Source organism: Euphorbia lathyris, chromosome 2 (genome assembly GCF_963576675.1).
Source record: "Euphorbia lathyris chromosome 2, ddEupLath1.1, whole genome shotgun sequence".
Taxonomy (NCBI): Eukaryota; Viridiplantae; Streptophyta; class Magnoliopsida; order Malpighiales; family Euphorbiaceae; genus Euphorbia; species Euphorbia lathyris.
In genome coordinates, this window is record NC_088911.1 from 127023421 (window position 1) to 127041524 (window position 18104).

Below are 18104 nucleotides of genomic sequence, written 5' to 3' on the forward strand. Positions count from 1 at the left end.
TGCCTAACCCTAACTACCCAATTAGTTGGTGTATATGAAAAAAAACATAAATATATTTAATTATAATTTTTTTGAAATTCTAATATGAGTAGAATTATTTTAAATTCAAAATTCATTAAATAAAATATCTTACATTTAATTTAATTCCAGGACGTATAATATTTTGGATATCTAATCCAAACAATATTCATCAAATCTGATCATAATCGAGGTATTATGAATATAAATATTTTCTATACATTTTATTTCATTCTTTGTGTGTGGCCCGATATGTTCATATAATATTGGCAACAAGATAAAAACTGTTCTTTTTCTTACAAGTCATAAGCGGTTTCTAACGAGACATTATAATTATGCAATTTATACGAAGAAAATAATCCAATATAACCCATTAGATAGTTTATATCATAATCCATTTTTTTCATGGTATCTAGATTGTACATAAGGCATGATCTTTATCATATTTATCTTATCTAATCATATAATTTCTTAATTTCAAGTAGATTGTAAAACAAATTAACCAATATCAGTGTTTTAAAAATCGGTCCAAGCTGGAATTTTTAGAACACCGTCCCGATTTCCTCAAGTCTCTCAGCATAAGTCGGTTTATCGATTTTTGTCAGTCTATGTGCACTACAAGAAAACAGCTAGTTAGCTGCCACAATTGTGGTAGCTAAAATTGTTTACCGACTGAATGTAACGGTTTACCGACCAAATGCATTCAGTTGGTAACTCCTTAGTCGCTGGACTAAATGGATTCATTTACTGACGAATTTTCGATAGAATTCTGTCGGTAATATGCCACAGTAATTGGTTTATAGATGAATTTCTGACGGAGATTTTTTTCGGCAATTTAGTGAAAATCTTTCACCACTGACCTGTACTGGACAATTTATTTAGTTGTAATTATTTTTTATATATATAATTAAAATTGTATTTACAATTAGAATTATTAAGTACAATGATAAACTTATTCTAACCTTCACAATAAATTAGCTACAATACACAATATTCATAAAAACTAAAAATATATTTAGAAATAAATAATATTTGAAGTTCAAAATATGTTAAAATATATAATGTAGCTAACAAAATATCATAATCTAGGTTAACCTAATATGTTAGGTCAAAAATCTATATGATAAACTAAAAAGGTTAACCTATCAAATTGGGTCAAAATATATCTAAAAGTTAAATTAACCTAAGTTAGAGTTACGCTCTAACCTTTTTGCATTCACCTGAAGATGATCGATATTATTTTGGAGTTTGCTAATAGATGGGACTATTCGTATCTCCAACTCCGCCAATCGTTCCTGAAGTCGTACCAAATCAGTTGCATTAGCACACAAGTGTATACCTTCCGTCATTTGCTATTGTCTTTCACTTACTTGTTATAGACGTGCTAATAACTTGGTTCTATCCGCATTGAAGCCATCAAGACGCTCCTGTATGGTCTCAAACGTGTTTCTTATCCTATGAATTTCACTAGTACTAGCACTTACATTGGATGGACCAGCAGAACTTGAACATGATGCTCTTGAATTTTTGGGATACCGATCATCATAATACTGTATTAATACCTCCAGCAGCCTCGTAGAATGCTTCAAGTTCATTAATGGTATTTTCAACTTCCTCAGCAGTATTTCGTTCAACTTGGGTAAGACTTTCATATTTATCCTATACAATACATTTAAAGAAACAAATTATCACATAAAAAAATATATGAAGAGTTAAATATTATCATTATGCATACATTATCACTCACTCAAGCAACCAACAAGCCATACCGAGCTTTGATAATTAATAAAAAAGTCAACATGATTCATGACTGATATCAAGTATAATTGGATTATATATTATGTTTCCGTATAATCAACCAATAATTAATTAGTCAATTTCAAGTAATAACTAATTAAGCCATTATTATATCACATTAATCTTCCGCAATGTACAGCTGAAATATCACCAATGTATAAGTAATTCTCTGAACCCTCTTGTATAAGTAAGATATCATATTTTTTATTTTATTCTCATAATTTAATGTATTAATTAATCATTTAAATTAGAAGCTCAAAACTCAAAGTTGATACTACAAACATTCATGTAAGCAGCCACTTCAAACATTCATATAAGCAGCTAAAATACATCAGAATACTTACAAGTTTTTCTGCAGTTCTGTAATGAGATATTGAACCTCCTGTGTGAGTACCTGTCGCTTTTCCAGATTTTCCAGTCCTTGCCTTTTTTGATCTTTTGCTTTTTTCCTTAAAGACCCTTGAATTCCAAACCCGCCACCAAGCCTCCCATGCATGTTTAGTGCACCAGTCTGACATTTTTTTTGTTTTTTCGGAGTTTGTGCATCGCATCCTTATATCTTTCTTGAAATTTATGAAGGAATGCTCGCTTCATTACATCATCAGAATACACTAAAGGGTCCCATACATAATCCTTCTGCATATTTCCATAATTTTTGTGTTCAATATTAAAATCAAATAAATAATAAAATGAGTACATTGTTAATTTGATACTTATAATACCTTAAACTCCTCCCAAAATCTATCTCGAGTAGATTCTGGAAATATTTTGTACTCATTTGCTACCTCTTGTGGATACTGCTCGAAGATAGATGTAATCAATGATGAAAGGTGGGCATCAACAATCCTGCATCACATTAAACAAAATTGTGAAGTCAGAAATAAACTTATCTTAATGAACTAACACAGTATCCAACAAAATAATATGTGGTTTTTTTATCTACCTACTTCGAGGTGAAAGAACCATAATGAATTTGTTGTTAGCGTCTCTAGGAGCATCAGAAGTTGTTTTCCTTCATGGTCTTGAGGGTCGACGTGATGTAGTTGAACTCGGAGTGGAACCTTTGCCGGTGGCAGAGCTCTCTGGGACAGCATGTGATAATTATAAACAAAATATAAACTACTTACCATTGGAGGAATTAAGCAGATTAACCCATAACTTCGGTGAAAGTGCACTGACTTGCAGTTAACACAAATAACCAGAATTTCCCAAGAACCTTCTCAACTATGGAAAGGAAATACAAACTAAGGATATTCATAGTAATTTTTATTCATTGATATGTGATTAAATTTCTAAGAAGTAGATATATAACTACTTACCATCACTTTGTGAATGGCTTAGATAGGCACATGTTTTGTTTATAATAATGACAACAAAAACATCAAAATAAGTTTTAGTTGAGAGACAAAATCACGATTTTACTTTAACAAGTTTTTGTAACATTTCAACAACAACAAAATCATATTCTAAGAAACACACAAAACAAGCATGGTTACTGAACAAAATACTGATATAAATTACAATAAAATGAAACTAATACCAAACTCTGTACTAAACATATAAACACCAAAAAGAGTGGGATTACCTCTAGAAATTTCTTGCAAAAGAACCCTGAGTTCTCAAGTTCTCAAATTCTTATCTTCAAGAAAAGAACACAAATTAGCATTAGATAAAATAGAAATCAAAACCCTACTCTAGAAAAACAAATACAAACCTTCACCCCATGAGCTAATCGGACACAGAGGCTATATCGAATGGAGAGGGCTTAGGTCGAAGGTCGAGGGTTCAAATTAAAAAAGAAGAGTTGGGTCAGGGAAGATGTCGTTCCAAAAGAGGAGCAGAAAAAAACGCATAGAAGAGAAGAGACTAGAAGAAGACGCCGTTCATGAGAGATGTTAGGACTTAGGTCGGAAGAAAATCGCAAAGGAGAGAAGAAAGAAGTAAAACGCAGAGGAGAGAAGAGAGAAGAGAGAGACGTTTAGGTTTAGGTTTTACTTTTATTTTAATTTAATTTAATTTTGTTTTTCTTTTTAATATATATTTTTGGTTTTTCCTATTTTGCCACTAAGGCTTGGTCGCTGGATGAAATTTCCAGTAGTTGCAATGGGCGCCAATTTTGCCACTTTGTGCAGCGACTAGGAAAAACTATAGGTGACGAAATTAGTCGGTAAATAGCGACCAAAATCAATACGGTCGCTAAAAACAGTAGCTAACTAGCTATTTTCTTGTAGTGGCGGACCTAGGCGGCTCCTAAACGACTCCTAGACGGTCCATTTTAAAAAATTGGCCATTTGATTTTATTTGATTTTTTTTTATTTTAAATAAATTATTGAATAACCAAAAACTAAAAGAAAATACCTAAAACTATCAAATGTTATTTTTAAGAATATTAATATTTTTTTTGGTACATTTTGTTATTAATGTTATTTGATTATCACATTCTTTTAAGGACATTAATGTAATAAACTTTAATATATATATATATATATATATATATATTTCTATCTTAAAATATTTTATATTATTATTTTTACATAGTATAATTCATATTTTAATTGTATTTATATAATAAATTATTTATTAAAAATTATAAAAATATAAAAGTACAAATGAATTTATCTCCCGATTAATCTCCGGGGGTCTTGTCCGCCCGACTAGCGCCTAACGTCTTTTACAACCTTGACCAATACTTTTATCAAATTTTTTTGAACACGACAATGCTTTTCCAAGTCTCACTTATCGAGGGAGCAATTTACATCTCATATCAAGACGGACAAATTCCAATTCTATCACTCATCTTCCTCTACATGAATCGTACCATGTCCAGTTACAATATTTGATTATGTCAAAACATATTACTTTTCATGTAGGCGACCTCATGTCAGAGGATTCAATAACACTACTATAACCAAAATCACTTATAACACTAACCCATATAGTGATTTTGTAGTGGATTCAGTCTAGTATAATGTTTTCTAATATAAACCTGTTAATTTGATTTGTATCTCCATATATGATGTTCATCTTATATGCATGGTCCAACCCTTACATAGTCTTAATTTATTACTATTCTCATACTAATGAGTAGGTAGAAACATTTAGAATAACTAATTGTTATTAATTTTTTTGGTAGAAAAAGGAAAAAAAAACAAAAAAACCAGAAAAAATTATATTATTAATTGTTATTAATAAATATTATTATTTGTTTAAAAAGATATATATTGTTATAAAAATAACATGTAAACACTTACCATAGTTAAAATTTATTAGATTAAAACAATCAATATGACATAACCCAAGTGCATATAACACAAATTCTAACAGTATAACAACCATACAAAAAATTCTAACAATATAAGACGACTTTAATAAAAATTCTTTTAGTTTTTTTTTTTTCCGATACACTTTGTATAAAGATAAATAAATCGGTTAAATACATTATATAACTCATACAACTTATAAGTTTTCAACTAGTTTATATATAAAGCTATGGACATGTATAAAAACTATACATGTTATACATTAGATATCCGTCCGATCCGTCCAGATCCGTGTCTCATGAGCCGGATTTGGATAAGAAATTTTTTCTCCAGGTCCAGTTCTGCTCAGACCCATTAAAATCCGTCTCTTTTTTGGATAGGTTTGGGATTTATAAAAATAGCACGGATAGGTCCAGTCAGGTCCGTCTATTAATATTAATTAATAAATTTTATATATTAATATTTATTTTTAAATATTAATTTAATTTATTATTATTAAAAATTATACATATATATTTAAATGGGCTTATATGAACTGAGTTTGAGATTTGTTTTTTTTTTGAATCTGAGTTCAATCCGGTCCAAATCCGTCTAAATTAATAATAGACTGGGTTGGGCTTAGACTAAACAATTTTAGAAAAAGGTCATTAGGTTCGGCCCAAAATTACACGCAACTATAAGATTTGAAAATTATTTTCAAAAAAATAGCCCGTACTTTTTTAATATTGTCATATTACTGAAAACTTTTTGATTATGTGAATTACTAATAACGGTTTCTTTTATCATCCATTTGCTTTGTATCTCTCATCTTTTTTTACTTTTTTTTAACCAATCATCTTTTTTTACTTAAACATCCAATAAATTTTTTTTCTTTATCCATTTCTTTTTCTACCATTTTTATTCCTTTGCACTATATTCTTTGGACAAATTTAACTTACGCCATATATTTTATAAATTAGAGTTATAATTTATATTTTATAAATTTTTTTATAATAACATTTTATATTTTATAATTTGGAATTTATAAATTAAGGTCTAATTTTTTTTAGGGTATAATATAAGATTAAAGGTTTATTTTATATGATTTATAAGATTCACGATTCATAAATTAGGTCTATGACTTATTTCTACGGTATAAGATTTACTTTAAGATTTAGGGTTAAATTTTTCTAAGATATAAATATATGTTTAGGATTTAAAATATTATATAAATAATTAAGTAAAAAACATATAATTAATTAATTTGATATAATACATAGATATAAAAAAATCAGTTAACTATTATTGTATGACTACAAATTTACAAAATTTGTAATTAGAAAATTACTTTTACAGTTTTTTTAGAAACCAGGTTTTTTTATCCTAGGAATAAGGAAACCACCCTTTTTTCGGCGGCGGCCCGGTCGCACTACGCGTCCCCGCTGAGCGAGGGTCCGGGGAGGGGTCTCACCATAATGGTGTACTGGGGGCAAGCCTTTCCCTGCCAATTTATTTGGCAAGAGACCGCTCCTAAGACTCGAACCCGTGACCTCTTGGTCACACGACAACAACGTTTACCGTTGCGCCAAGGCTCGCCCTCTAATAAGGAAACCACCCTAAAGAAAAAAAAACCACTTGACATTTGTAAAATAAAATTAATGGTTTTGATATATTAAGAATTAGATTATAAACATTGATTAAGAAGTAGACAACCCCTGGTTATGTTATTGTGCGTGAAGCGGGCCGAATCCTAGGAGAGTGGCAGCAGGCGCAACACAGGCGAAAGCTACAAACAGCAGCAAATCAGCCCCTTTGCTGGAAGACTTGGCATCGACCCCCTGCTGGTACTGTTTCGTGTTGCACCAACGTTAGCCAATTTACCATCCTGGGTAAATCGGGCTGTGCAACTGCAATACGGAACGCGGATGGAGGGTTGATCGCTGCAAGGATAAACTGCGTCGACGGCTTGATGGAAGCTCGGGAAGGTGAAGCCTGGGCGTTATTACAGGCAATGCAGTGGATTCGCAGCCTTGGCCTTTCCGCGGTGACATTTGAAACAGACTCCCTTATCACTGCTAATGCAATCCAATCTCGCTCGGCTGACCTGTCAGAGTTTGGCGACCTTATTCAGCAATGTCGAAACATCCTAGTTCTTAATAACGGCTTCTCAATCCGTTTCATTTATAGGCAAGCAAATAGGCTAGCTCACGCCTTGGCTAGAACAGCCTCACAACATGCTAGCCCTTCTTATTTTGATGTCATTCCTGCTTTTATTTCCTCTGTTGTGACATTCTATTGAATATTAAGGAAGTTCCAGTAAAAAAAAAAAAAAAAAGAAAAAAGAGTAGATATTAGTAGGATTTGTGATTTTCATGTAACCAACCCTAATAAAAACTAGTTGCACAGTACAAAATGGATTTTTAAATTACTTTGGTGGCTTAGAATGTAATAAGTGACACGTGTATTATTGTAACATCAATATTTTAGTGAATCTTTTTGTATATAAATTATCTGTAATTAAGAAATTAATTGTGAAGTAGAATAATTATATTAAGCAAAAATGAAATTTAGTGAGTTGAATTCCAAACTTCAATGTTTATGAATTAGGCGATTAACAATTTTTTGCTCGGCGCCACAGCGAAGCATGGCCCTCTAGTACATTCACCTCCTCACTCGTTATCTTCTATCTCTCCCTCCAAAAATTTCGAAACCTTCAAAACCCTCGACGATTAGGGTTAGGGTTTTACTTTCCTCTTCTGGCGATGGCTAGGTATAGGAGCCGCAGCAGAAGCTACAGTCCCCGTCGCCGTAGCAGAACCCCTCCTCGCGGCCGAAAGCATTACTACGACGACGAAGATCCTCGCGATCGTCACCGTGATACCCGCTCTTACCGTGACCGCCGCTCACCTGCTCCCTCTGGCTTGCTCGTTCGCAATCTTCCTCTTGACGCCAGGTCCTTTCCCTATCGCCTCGCTTATGTAGGATTCTTTTATACGTGCGTAAATGCATGCCTTGACTGTTGAGTGCACGAGATTCTTGATTTGATTATTCCAAGGATTATTTTGTCCTTGATGTTTTTTTTTGTATCTGTTGAATTTGCAATTGAGGAAACTTACTGGTATACTTGATTCGTTTATCAGAAAATTTCTTGTAATTGATTATCATATTAATTTTTCCAGCAGTGGCTGGACTTTTTTGTTGTTTAGATAACTTGATTCCTAGTGAATTACAAAGGGTATTTTGTTAGCTAAAGTTTTATTACCATACATGTTTCCTTGAATGTGACATTTGGCTATGGTGTTGCGCAGGCCTGAAGATCTTAGAGGTCCGTTTGAGAAGTATGGACCTGTGAAGGATGTGTATTTGCCAAAGAATTACTACACTGGGTATGCTTCTTTTGCATCACATCACATTTTGATAGTGCTTCCACATTTAGTTTGCTGTCTACTCTAACGTAAGCAAGTGTAAAAAGTAATTCTGTTGTTGATATGGAATTTTTGAGATGCACCGTACTTTTTTTTTTCCAACATTGAACATACTTGTGTGCCCTTGTTTGGATTTAAAAATTATGGTAGCCATTTAAATATGATATAAACTTGTAGTAATATGAAAGAAATATTTTAAAAGGTTGACCTGTATAAAATTTAATGGGATATTCTTGCAATAATGCACTCTTTCAAATTGCTCATTCTATGAATTTATTCCTTACAATTAATATGATCTGCCTGTACTTATCCTCTCTATCTTTAGTTTATATAGGAAAGATAATATTCAGATTTGAAAAAGATAGTATTTCATGTTTCAACAATTTGGATCAACCCCTCTTTTGCCTCTAAAATTTCCGACAAGTAGATAGGTTACATGCTCTGGATTTTAGATTTGGGTAATACCACCAATCTAGTGAAGCATCTCTAGTGAATTGAATATATACAATCTTGTAGCCTGTAGGTCAGCTGGAAATAACTTGTGTTTTGATGTTTTCTCCTGCTGTTATTTTGCATTCTATAATTGAGTGCCTTAAATATGTTTTGTGTGACAATCATTTGCTATCTTTGGTTTGAATTTGAAGGGAGCCACGAGGCTTTGGATTTGTTAAGTTCCGTTATGCTGAAGATGCAGCAGAAGCAAAGCAAAGAATGAACCATAAAGTTATTGGTGGACGTGAGATAAGGATTGTTTTTGCTGAGGAAAACAGAAAAACTCCACAAGAAATGCGCGTGACGACCCGTGTGAGGTGCTTTATTTGTTCACATTGTTTCCTTGATTCATTGCAATGTTTCTTTTTATGACCTCATGTTCATTGGAATTTGACAGCAACATGAACATGGTTGTACTCTCTTGTATTTTATTGCTAAACATTTTTGTTTTTGTTGTCAGTGGTCGCAGTCACAGAGGAAGAGGATCCCCACGATCGCCAAGACATCGACGACGCTGTCAGTTCAAACTTCCATTTAGAAATTTATTTGAAGCTTCTAACATGATCTTCGTTATCTTTAAATTGTTATTTGGTAACAATGTAAATGCATGCAATTCTTATCCACATAATTAATGCTGACTTATAACTCTTTTTTTGGTGGCAGCTTACTCCCGCTCACCTTCACCAGCCAGGCAGGACTCAAGGTTTGATTCTATATGCTATGAGAGTGTGTACATATGTCGGTTCATATTGTCATCATTTTCTATTTACTATTCTTATTTTGTGCAACTGTTTATCGGATTTGATGTTTAACATGTGCTTTAATGCCCTTCTCTTGCAACCCTTAAGTTATATGCTGAAACTCTTCTACAGTCAATTTTGGTCGGTAGATGCTATTCTTCTTAGTTTAGGAACTGCTGCATAATGAATAGCATATATCAAATTAAATTGCACTAAAATATTCCTTGAACTTGCTATGAGCACTACTTCATATGGTATTTGATTTATGATATTTGTAGTGAGCTTAGGATAGCCATTTTACTGGTGGGTTTAAGCTGTTAACATTTCAGCATAATCATGCACACACAAAATGCAATTAACTGTAAATGATGAAACTCTGCTGCATTATTTGTTTATATTTCTCCTAGATTGGGATGAGTTTTTTTTTTTTTTTTTTTTTTTTTTTTTTTTATGAAACTACTCACCCAGGGTTCTGGTTCCTTTTCTTTAAGATATGGCAAATGTGCCATGCCAGTCATGTGAAAGTAAGGACCCGTTTGTTTGTCGAAAAATATTGTGCAGGAAAATTTTCCTGATTTTCTGGTGTTTGTTTGCTTAGGAAAATAAGTCAACCTAAAATTTTAGGTTAACCAACTGAAAAATTTATGAAGAAAGTGAAGAATTTTTTTACCCTTTTGAAAGATTAAAATATTTTCCTAAGTTTTTGGAACCCTACTCCATTCCTTCCTATCTTTTCAAAAGGGTAGCCACCCACCACTTTTTTCCATTTTCTGGTGTTGTAGCCAAACAGCGAAAAATATTTTATTTTCCACCACAAGTTTTTCAATATTTTCCGACAAAAAAACGGGACCTAATATCTGGGTCATTTTCCATAATGACCTGTCATGCTTTGACCCTTTGATCTTTGATGTGAACGCAGACTTTTTGGACATGACATGGATGTTTTCCATGAATTGAATGTTATCTGCTGGTGGACTTGTTGACGCAGATAGTAAAGTGAAATGGGGGACTTTAAAGACTACTGGATTAATAAAGATTAACAACAAAAGATTCATAAAGTGTTGAACATGGTGGCTATCCTTCAATGAAAGGCTCTCCTATGTATAACCCATAATGCCACTATTACCAACCATCATCTATATATGGTGGTTGATTTCTGAGGTTTGCTGAACTACCTAAATTTGGGTTGAGAGATGACTAGAATCACAGGATAATTCTTTTTCCCCTTAATAATATTTTTTAGTAAGGAATATGTTTAGTTTGATATGCTGTTTTCCATATACTATCCAGTTAAGAAAGAATAGAAAGCTTATAGTTGGGCAAAGAAAGAAATCATCCTCAAAGAAGGAAAGCTATTCAAAGTTTACTGGTAGAGATATGATGGCATTGACCAAGAAAAAGATTAATTTGAAGTTTTATAAAGTTGGGGCAAAGAGAGCTATGAAGTTGTTGATGCTGATCAATCAATACACCTTATAGAGCCCAACTGAGAGTATTTCGATCCAAGTATCTTAATTTTGTTCAGGAACCCTGAAAAAGGTGCAGGTAAAAGTCGTATTTGATTAATCAGCTTTCGCTAAGGATGTAAGTATGTTTGTGTCCTTACCTAACATGATAAATATGAGTGAGAAATTTGATTTCTATCATTGAAGTGTGTTTAATTGAATGGATGCTGCCACAAGAAATTGGGCAATCCATCAATATTGATAAATCTGTTTGCTCTGATGAGTTTGTGAATTGTGTTTGTGAAGTTCACAAACAGAAACATATCATTTTTTGGGAGTAGACATGCTTATGTTTGTTTCTACTTAGTGTTGATTTGCATTTTATTGCTCACTGAGCCATGGATTCTGGTGTTAGGGATGATTATCGCTCTCCAAGGAGATCTAGGTCAATTTCACGCTCCCCTGTGCAAGATGAACAGGACTATAGGTCAAACCAGAGATCCCCAAGCCCAGGAGAGAATGGTAGGATTCATGATGAAAGGGACTTTGCAATGAACAGATCAAGGAGTCCAAGGGGATATAGTCGCAGTCGGTCAAGGTCTACATAATCAAGTGGTACGTGTTTCAGAAGTTACCTGTTGTTTTGCTTGCTATCTTGATGAAAAAATGTCACAAATTTGCTGGGGTCATGGATTTTTGTCCATGCCTTCAAGCAAAAACGCAGTGGGCTAAAATATATACTTTTTTCCTTCCTTTTTTTCATTCATTTTTTTCTGTCGTTCTTTATTTATTTTTTCATTATGTTAGTTTCTTCCTCTTCTTTTTCTATTCTCTGTTTTTTTTACCTATACTCTTATTTTTCCATAATCTGCTTTTCTAGTCAATATCTATCTCCGCAATTGCATATTTTGTATCATTTTTTTTCTTCCAACAAGAGTCTGAGTGATGAATAGTAAAGAAAATATAGGACAACCCAACATTCCATCATCATGAAAGTAAGAAATTCAACATGCAACCTTGTAGTACATCTGTCAAAGTATATGTGTTCCTAAACATCTAATTTGATGGCTAAAATGGGGTTCAATTTCCTAGTTGTGTCAATAAAATATTTCCGGTTTCTGGGTTTTTCCGATTTTAATTCTATTTTTTTTTTATTTTTTTTATTTTTATCTTTCTCATTTTTCAATTTGCAATTTTTTCATTTTCTTGATTTTTCTTGATTCTCCTTCAATTTTTCAGTTCAGTAAAAATATAAAAATAAATATCTTTTTTGTTACTATAAAAATAAATATCAAATTATGAATAAAAACACTTTCAATTTAAATGGGATAAATTAGGAAAAAAATGAGAAAATTGAGAATTTAGATGGGTTCAATGGTCTATGATAAACCATCTAATATACGTTTCACAACCCATTCAATCCATCTAACTCATTATAACCCCTAAAAACTTTTTTTCACAGGCTAGATCGGATGGGTGATAATAACCCCCACCCAATTTTGACCACCACTACTATCTACAATATATGCTGTATGCAATCTGGAAAAAGAAAACCACAAATCTGAATATGGGGCGTAGTTGTGGACTTTGGGGAGCTCAGATGTATGGACTAGCTCTCCTGTGACATTACAAGAAGTTTTCATGGTTTGACCGACCTTAACCCGTGAATTTCAAGGAGGCAATATATCCTTGGGTAATACAGCTGGTGACATAATAGGACATTTTCTGCTCTGCTTATTTCATCTTATCCTTATAGGAACACTATTGGGTCTGCAGGAAAAGGTTTTCCTTCGGATCCTCGACCTTACAGATGATTTTATCAGGCTTCAACTAAATACATAAATGAATAGTTTATGGTGCCAAACAACTTCAAAAACCATTTTTCTCTAACGTGTGATTAAATATATACAAAACGAACAGTTGATGGTGCCAACATACTGTGTCAAGTGCATATCCAAAACTCGTGTCAATTTGAGCTTTGTTGATTTCAAATTATTTTCCTTGTTTGGATAGTATTGTGTCATCCTTTCCGGTGAAGCTAACCTCTAAAGTTGATCCTTACATAAATATTTTTTTCTGCAGTTCAGGTGGATGGCTCTTTCGAGTAGGATTGCTGTCTTGCGCCTTCTATGGTTTTGCATTATGTATTTAGATTAGTGGAGTTTCCCATATTGGCTCCTTTTTTGGGGGTTGTATTACCTTGACTGATGTAGCTATTATCATCCTATGTTGGTGAATGTGCTTTTTGGGAAAAAATTGGGAAATTGCAATATCAAGGTGCCTGTAAGTTACTTTGAAACGATTGGATTTCAGTCTTGAAATTTTGATTATATGTAAAATGTTTTTTCTTCATATTTTTAGCAAACATTGAACCCAAAGATGTCTCAAGTGAAATCCCAGTAAGTCAAAAAATAAGGCAAGGTCGTGTATACCTACCTATGGCGTATTCTGGCTCCATTGCATTATTTTGTATTCTGGCTCCATTGCATTATTTTGTATGTAAAATCATTAATTTTGCTTGAGTGTTTATATGCCCTGTGAAAATGGATTATCTAGCAACTGCAACTGTAAAAGAGTTACCTTTGTTAAGCCTTAAAGTTTGTGCAAAAATTCAATATATTTATTCTAAGATGTAAATTCTATCGTAAAAGTTAGCTTTGTTCAATTGTAAAGGACAGTTATAGTAAAAGAGAAGCTACCATTATAGTGCTTTGATATCTATCTTGGATAAAGTATATGGAAAAGTATAAAAAATTGCAGGTGGTTTGCTCTATTTTAAATTATATAGCTAGATTTTTTGATAATAACTAAAAGTATTTTTATTTAAAAAAAATTAAATTCACATTGATAAAATATTGTTTTTCAAATTGTATTGCCGTACTCGGTTGTCAATTGTGTACACCAAGCAATAATGATGCAATTTAAAATTTTGTGTTTATTAAAACATATCACATATGTTTATTCATAAACTTTTAAATCACATGTATGAGTTTGCAAATGGAGCAAATCACAAACATTTTTTATATACTTTGCTTAAAATATATTCATGACTTCTGAATTATAACACTATTAAGTTCTCATTATACTAAATAAAATGCAAATAAAGAAAATATGTTAAAATCGATGACTTAAAAACAAGTATTTGGCCATAAATTATAGGGCTTAAAGTACTATTTGGTAAGAGACGTATCCAAAATATTGGTGGATTCTGATTTTTTATTTGATAATATTTCTACAGTACTATTCAAAATGCTTATTTTTGTCTCATGACATATCAAAATTAGTGAAATCTCAACCGGTATAGATTGTTGAAATTTCACATGTCACTAATTTTTAATAGGTTAAAGGGGTTAAATATAACCAAATTATACGTCATATGGTAAAGACTAACATTTTAAATAGGTTAGAAGTAAATATTACGAGATAATAGGTAAAAAGTAAAAACCCATATTTTAAATTGGTGAAGGGTCAAAAAGCTAACATTTTAAATAGGTGAAAACCATCATAGTGCTTTAATACTAATTTATAATAATATAAATATAAAATCAATGTAGTTAAATTTATTTACCTTGCCATGATTTTTAAAATAAATTTTCTTTTATTTAAATTTTAATGTTAATACAATATAAAATTAAAGAATTTTTATGTGACCAAATGAAATTTAGAAGTTATAATAGACTTAAAACATCATTGATCTATTGACCTATCCAAAATGCTGGTCTTTTTCTTAAAAGTTAAATAGGCTTAAACATTATTGATCTATTGACCTATTCAAAATATTGGTATTTTCCTTCTCCTAACCTACTGTTTGATATAACATTTGGCAACTAACCTATCTAAAATGTCAATATTTAACCTGACCTATTATTTGGTAACATTTGCTCCTTAACATATTGAGTTCCCGTATATATAAAGAAGCAGCGTTTCAAACCTTTTGGCTTGTTATATTCATATGAACAGAGACATCAAGCATAAAACACAACTGCAAAATATCTGCTTATGAAGAGATAGAAAGTGTTTGATTACAGTGAAAGCAAACAATGTAACCAGAAAAATTTATCCTTTAAAAGGATTGCAAGCAATTTCAACAGAAGTAAGCCATACAGAAGGGAGGCAGGCAACTCATGAAGAAAAAGAAAATGTTCAATAACAGTTTATGCTTGTTGCAAACTGCCCTAAGATTATTTGAAACATGGCATTGCAAAATCATTCTAAAGGGCAAGCTTTCTCAAATGCTTGCTGCTCTTTCCGGCATAAATCGAATTCATTTGTATGGTAGTACATGCAACCAACATAATCATCCATCTCTTTTGTGCACTTCTGGTGAAGATCTTTCAGCCTGCACAGATATAAGCATTTCAGAATATAGAAATGCAACAAAATTTATGTATGCTCGTGATCTCATGTGATGAAATGAAGACGTATTATGAAGGATTGCAGCCTTATATTGTGTATAGAAACTTAACCTTTTTGTTAGGGTCCAAGGTCGTTGAATTGTTTTTGGAAGCTTTGAAATTACATCTCAATAGCCCTGAAGTCTAATCTAATCTAAGTTATTTTGTTTTGGTCCAAGATAGTTGAACCGTTTTGGAAGCTTTGAAGTCTAATCTAAGTTTAAAAGGATATCCTGTCTAATTTTTTTAGAATATGAATAGTTTGAAGCTTTGCCTTTACTAACAAAGTAGACGATCTCAATATCTAGAATCCGAAAAAACTCACCTTATACATATATAGAAATTTAGGACACTTTTAGTAAGCATCCTTTGATTTCTCATCAAGGATCAAGCACCTGAGTTGAACTGGACCTAACCGAACTTTCATATAATACGCTACCTAAATGTAATCAGCAGCATTAGAGATTTAATTAGGACATTATTGTTGCTACCAGTATATTTTTAGCACAGTCACTAAAAGTAAAATGGAAGCAAGCCCTTATCCACGAGGGAAAAGCTCACAAGAGGCAAAACATACCGAATAAATGACTTGAGAAGTAAAGATGTTTGTTAAGCGAAAATATGTTGAAGACAGAGAGAGTTCAGTGATTTTATGATCCTATAGAGAGTTGAATTTGATTTTTGCAAAACAGAGTTTTAAGCTATGCTATCAGATCAGCAGTCAAATTCTAGGAATAAAGAGTCAAAATGGCCCCCACAGTTGACAGGTGAGATCAGTTTAGCCCAAACCAAACACTAGGTATCAACTCAGCCTTAAATTTGGCAATATTTGACAAATTAATCAGCCCCTCCCCGTGTTAGGCACGCTTGTAACTGTGAGAAACAAAACACTAAGCCTCTACATCCTAACAAAGTAGACATATATGTTTGATATCAGAACTTAGTTCTTGTCTATCAAACCTATTGTGGTACTAGAAAGAAAACTCGTTGGACAATTAAGGGTTGGCCCAAGTGGTAAGGCACTGATACCTCTACTTGACAGGTTTGAAGTTCAAATCCCCATTACGTCAAAATTAAGCCCTTATTGATAGGTAATTTGTAAATTCCACTGTAAATTGTCCTCGAGGTCTGTGATAGGGTTCGGTGGACAAGATCGATTTCTTATATATATAGGGTTAGTGTTTTGTTGAGCGTGACTAACACGAAGATGAGCTGATTGTACTTTGTCAAAAATTGCTAAGTTTAGGACTGAGTTGATACCTAAAATTTGATTTGGGCTAAATTGATCATGTCAGTCAAATTTAAGGACCATTTTGACCCTTTATTCCGAATTCCGGATCACAGTGCAAAAAATTGACAAAGAACAATGTCTCTGCCCGAGCGTAGAAAAGAGATGTAAAATATCAATTCATAAACTCAAATTCATAGTAAAGTGATGTACTGGCATGAACAAACCAGAAAAACAGATCTTCTAACACAAAGAAAAGACTTTGGATGTAAGTCTCCGAAAGCAGAAGAATTTCTACATGGACTCAACCATACATGAAATGTTTAAGCACATTGCACCAGATATTATCAACTCCATTCACATAAAATGAAACTTAAGGACCATGCTTCAGATATTGATACTAATCAACCACGTTTTCAGCAATGGAACAGAAGTAAGGAACCCGAAAAACAGAAAAAAAGAACAAAACCAAGATAATTTAAAAATCGAGTATTCAATTGCGCTTGAATCTAAGTTATCCAACATTTTTTCCCAACAATCTAACTGAACCACACAAACATACAAGACTGAAATGAAGGCTCAATTCTAGAGGTGGCAATTTCTAACAGGATAACACGAATTGCAAAGAGAACCTGAATGACACTATACTATATGATTGTCACAATTATAATTTTTCATGCATAACAAGATTTTGACACGATGACCCAAATTGACATCCATACACTTCTAATGATACTGCAATTCCCTATATTACGACCAAAATAGGCACAAATTAAATTCATGTGATGTGTAACAATTGATGATAATAATGTTAGATTGCTTACAGTCCCAAGACACAGCCGGTGACTTGTCGACCTTTGTCAAGGCATTTCTCCGGATTCGGATCCTTCTTCTTACACTTGAGGAACGCCACATTCTGCTCTAAGCATCTATTCCCTATGTGTTTCGATGATGCCGTCAGTACCGCCGAAGTTGGAATCGGATTTCCTACAGCGTCCACCGCACTAGACATCCCCAATCAATTCTACAATCTTAAAGATAAAAAGAAACAATAGTCATCGTCTTCTCAACATTTCCCAAATTCTTTTTTTCTCAATTACCAAACAAATAATACGCAATCTGAAATCAATTGAAAAAAAAATGAGATTAATTTTCCCCTTTCGGAGTTAGACTGTACCTCGTTGCTACTGAGTTACAGAGGAACAACTTCGCGAGCCAGAGAGAAGAGAGAATAGAGAGGAAACGAGATCGTTTAGCTGCTGTGAAATCGGAGGGGTGATACTAGAGAGACTGGATTGGGCTAACGTGCGCCAAGGAGATACGCAT

General features: G+C 32.8%; 2 protein-coding genes across 6 annotated transcripts; one reads left to right on the forward strand and one right to left on the reverse strand.

Moving 5' to 3' along the window:
- The first annotated feature begins 7608 nt into the window (after nucleotides 1–7608).
- Nucleotides 7609–13508, forward strand: LOC136219879 (serine/arginine-rich SC35-like splicing factor SCL28). 5 transcript variants are annotated; one of them, XR_010684311.1, is made up of 8 exons: nucleotides 7609–8007; nucleotides 8363–8440; nucleotides 9124–9288; nucleotides 9432–9487; nucleotides 9635–9674; nucleotides 10631–10872; nucleotides 11002–11256; nucleotides 11572–11711. XR_010684311.1 is itself a non-coding variant. In XM_066007455.1 (7 exons), the coding sequence occupies exons 1-6, from the start codon at nucleotides 7817–7819 to the stop codon at nucleotides 11762–11764; spliced, it is 723 nt and encodes a 240-aa protein (XP_065863527.1). In that variant the 5' UTR covers nucleotides 7612–7816; the 3' UTR covers nucleotides 11765–11771; nucleotides 13244–13508. The 5 variants fall into 5 exon arrangements, 2 of the variants coding, with proteins under 2 accessions (XP_065863527.1, XP_065863526.1); XR_010684309.1 differs by lacking the exons at nucleotides 10631–10872; nucleotides 11002–11256 and adding exons at nucleotides 12619–12849; nucleotides 13239–13508 and having other exon boundaries at nucleotides 7612–8007; nucleotides 11572–11771; XR_010684310.1 differs by having other exon boundaries at nucleotides 10631–11256.
- A 1620-nt stretch (nucleotides 13509–15128) lies between these two features.
- LOC136219881 (NADH dehydrogenase [ubiquinone] 1 alpha subcomplex subunit 8-B) lies at nucleotides 15129–18096 on the reverse strand. Its single transcript, XM_066007457.1, has 3 exons — nucleotides 17956–18096; nucleotides 17603–17809; nucleotides 15129–15495 (listed from the first exon to the last, which is right to left on the reverse strand). Exons 2-3 carry the CDS (start codon nucleotides 17788–17790, stop codon nucleotides 15363–15365), a joined length of 321 nt encoding a protein of 106 aa, XP_065863529.1. The 5' UTR covers nucleotides 17791–17809; nucleotides 17956–18096; the 3' UTR covers nucleotides 15129–15362.
- Nucleotides 18097–18104: the final 8 nt, after the last annotated feature.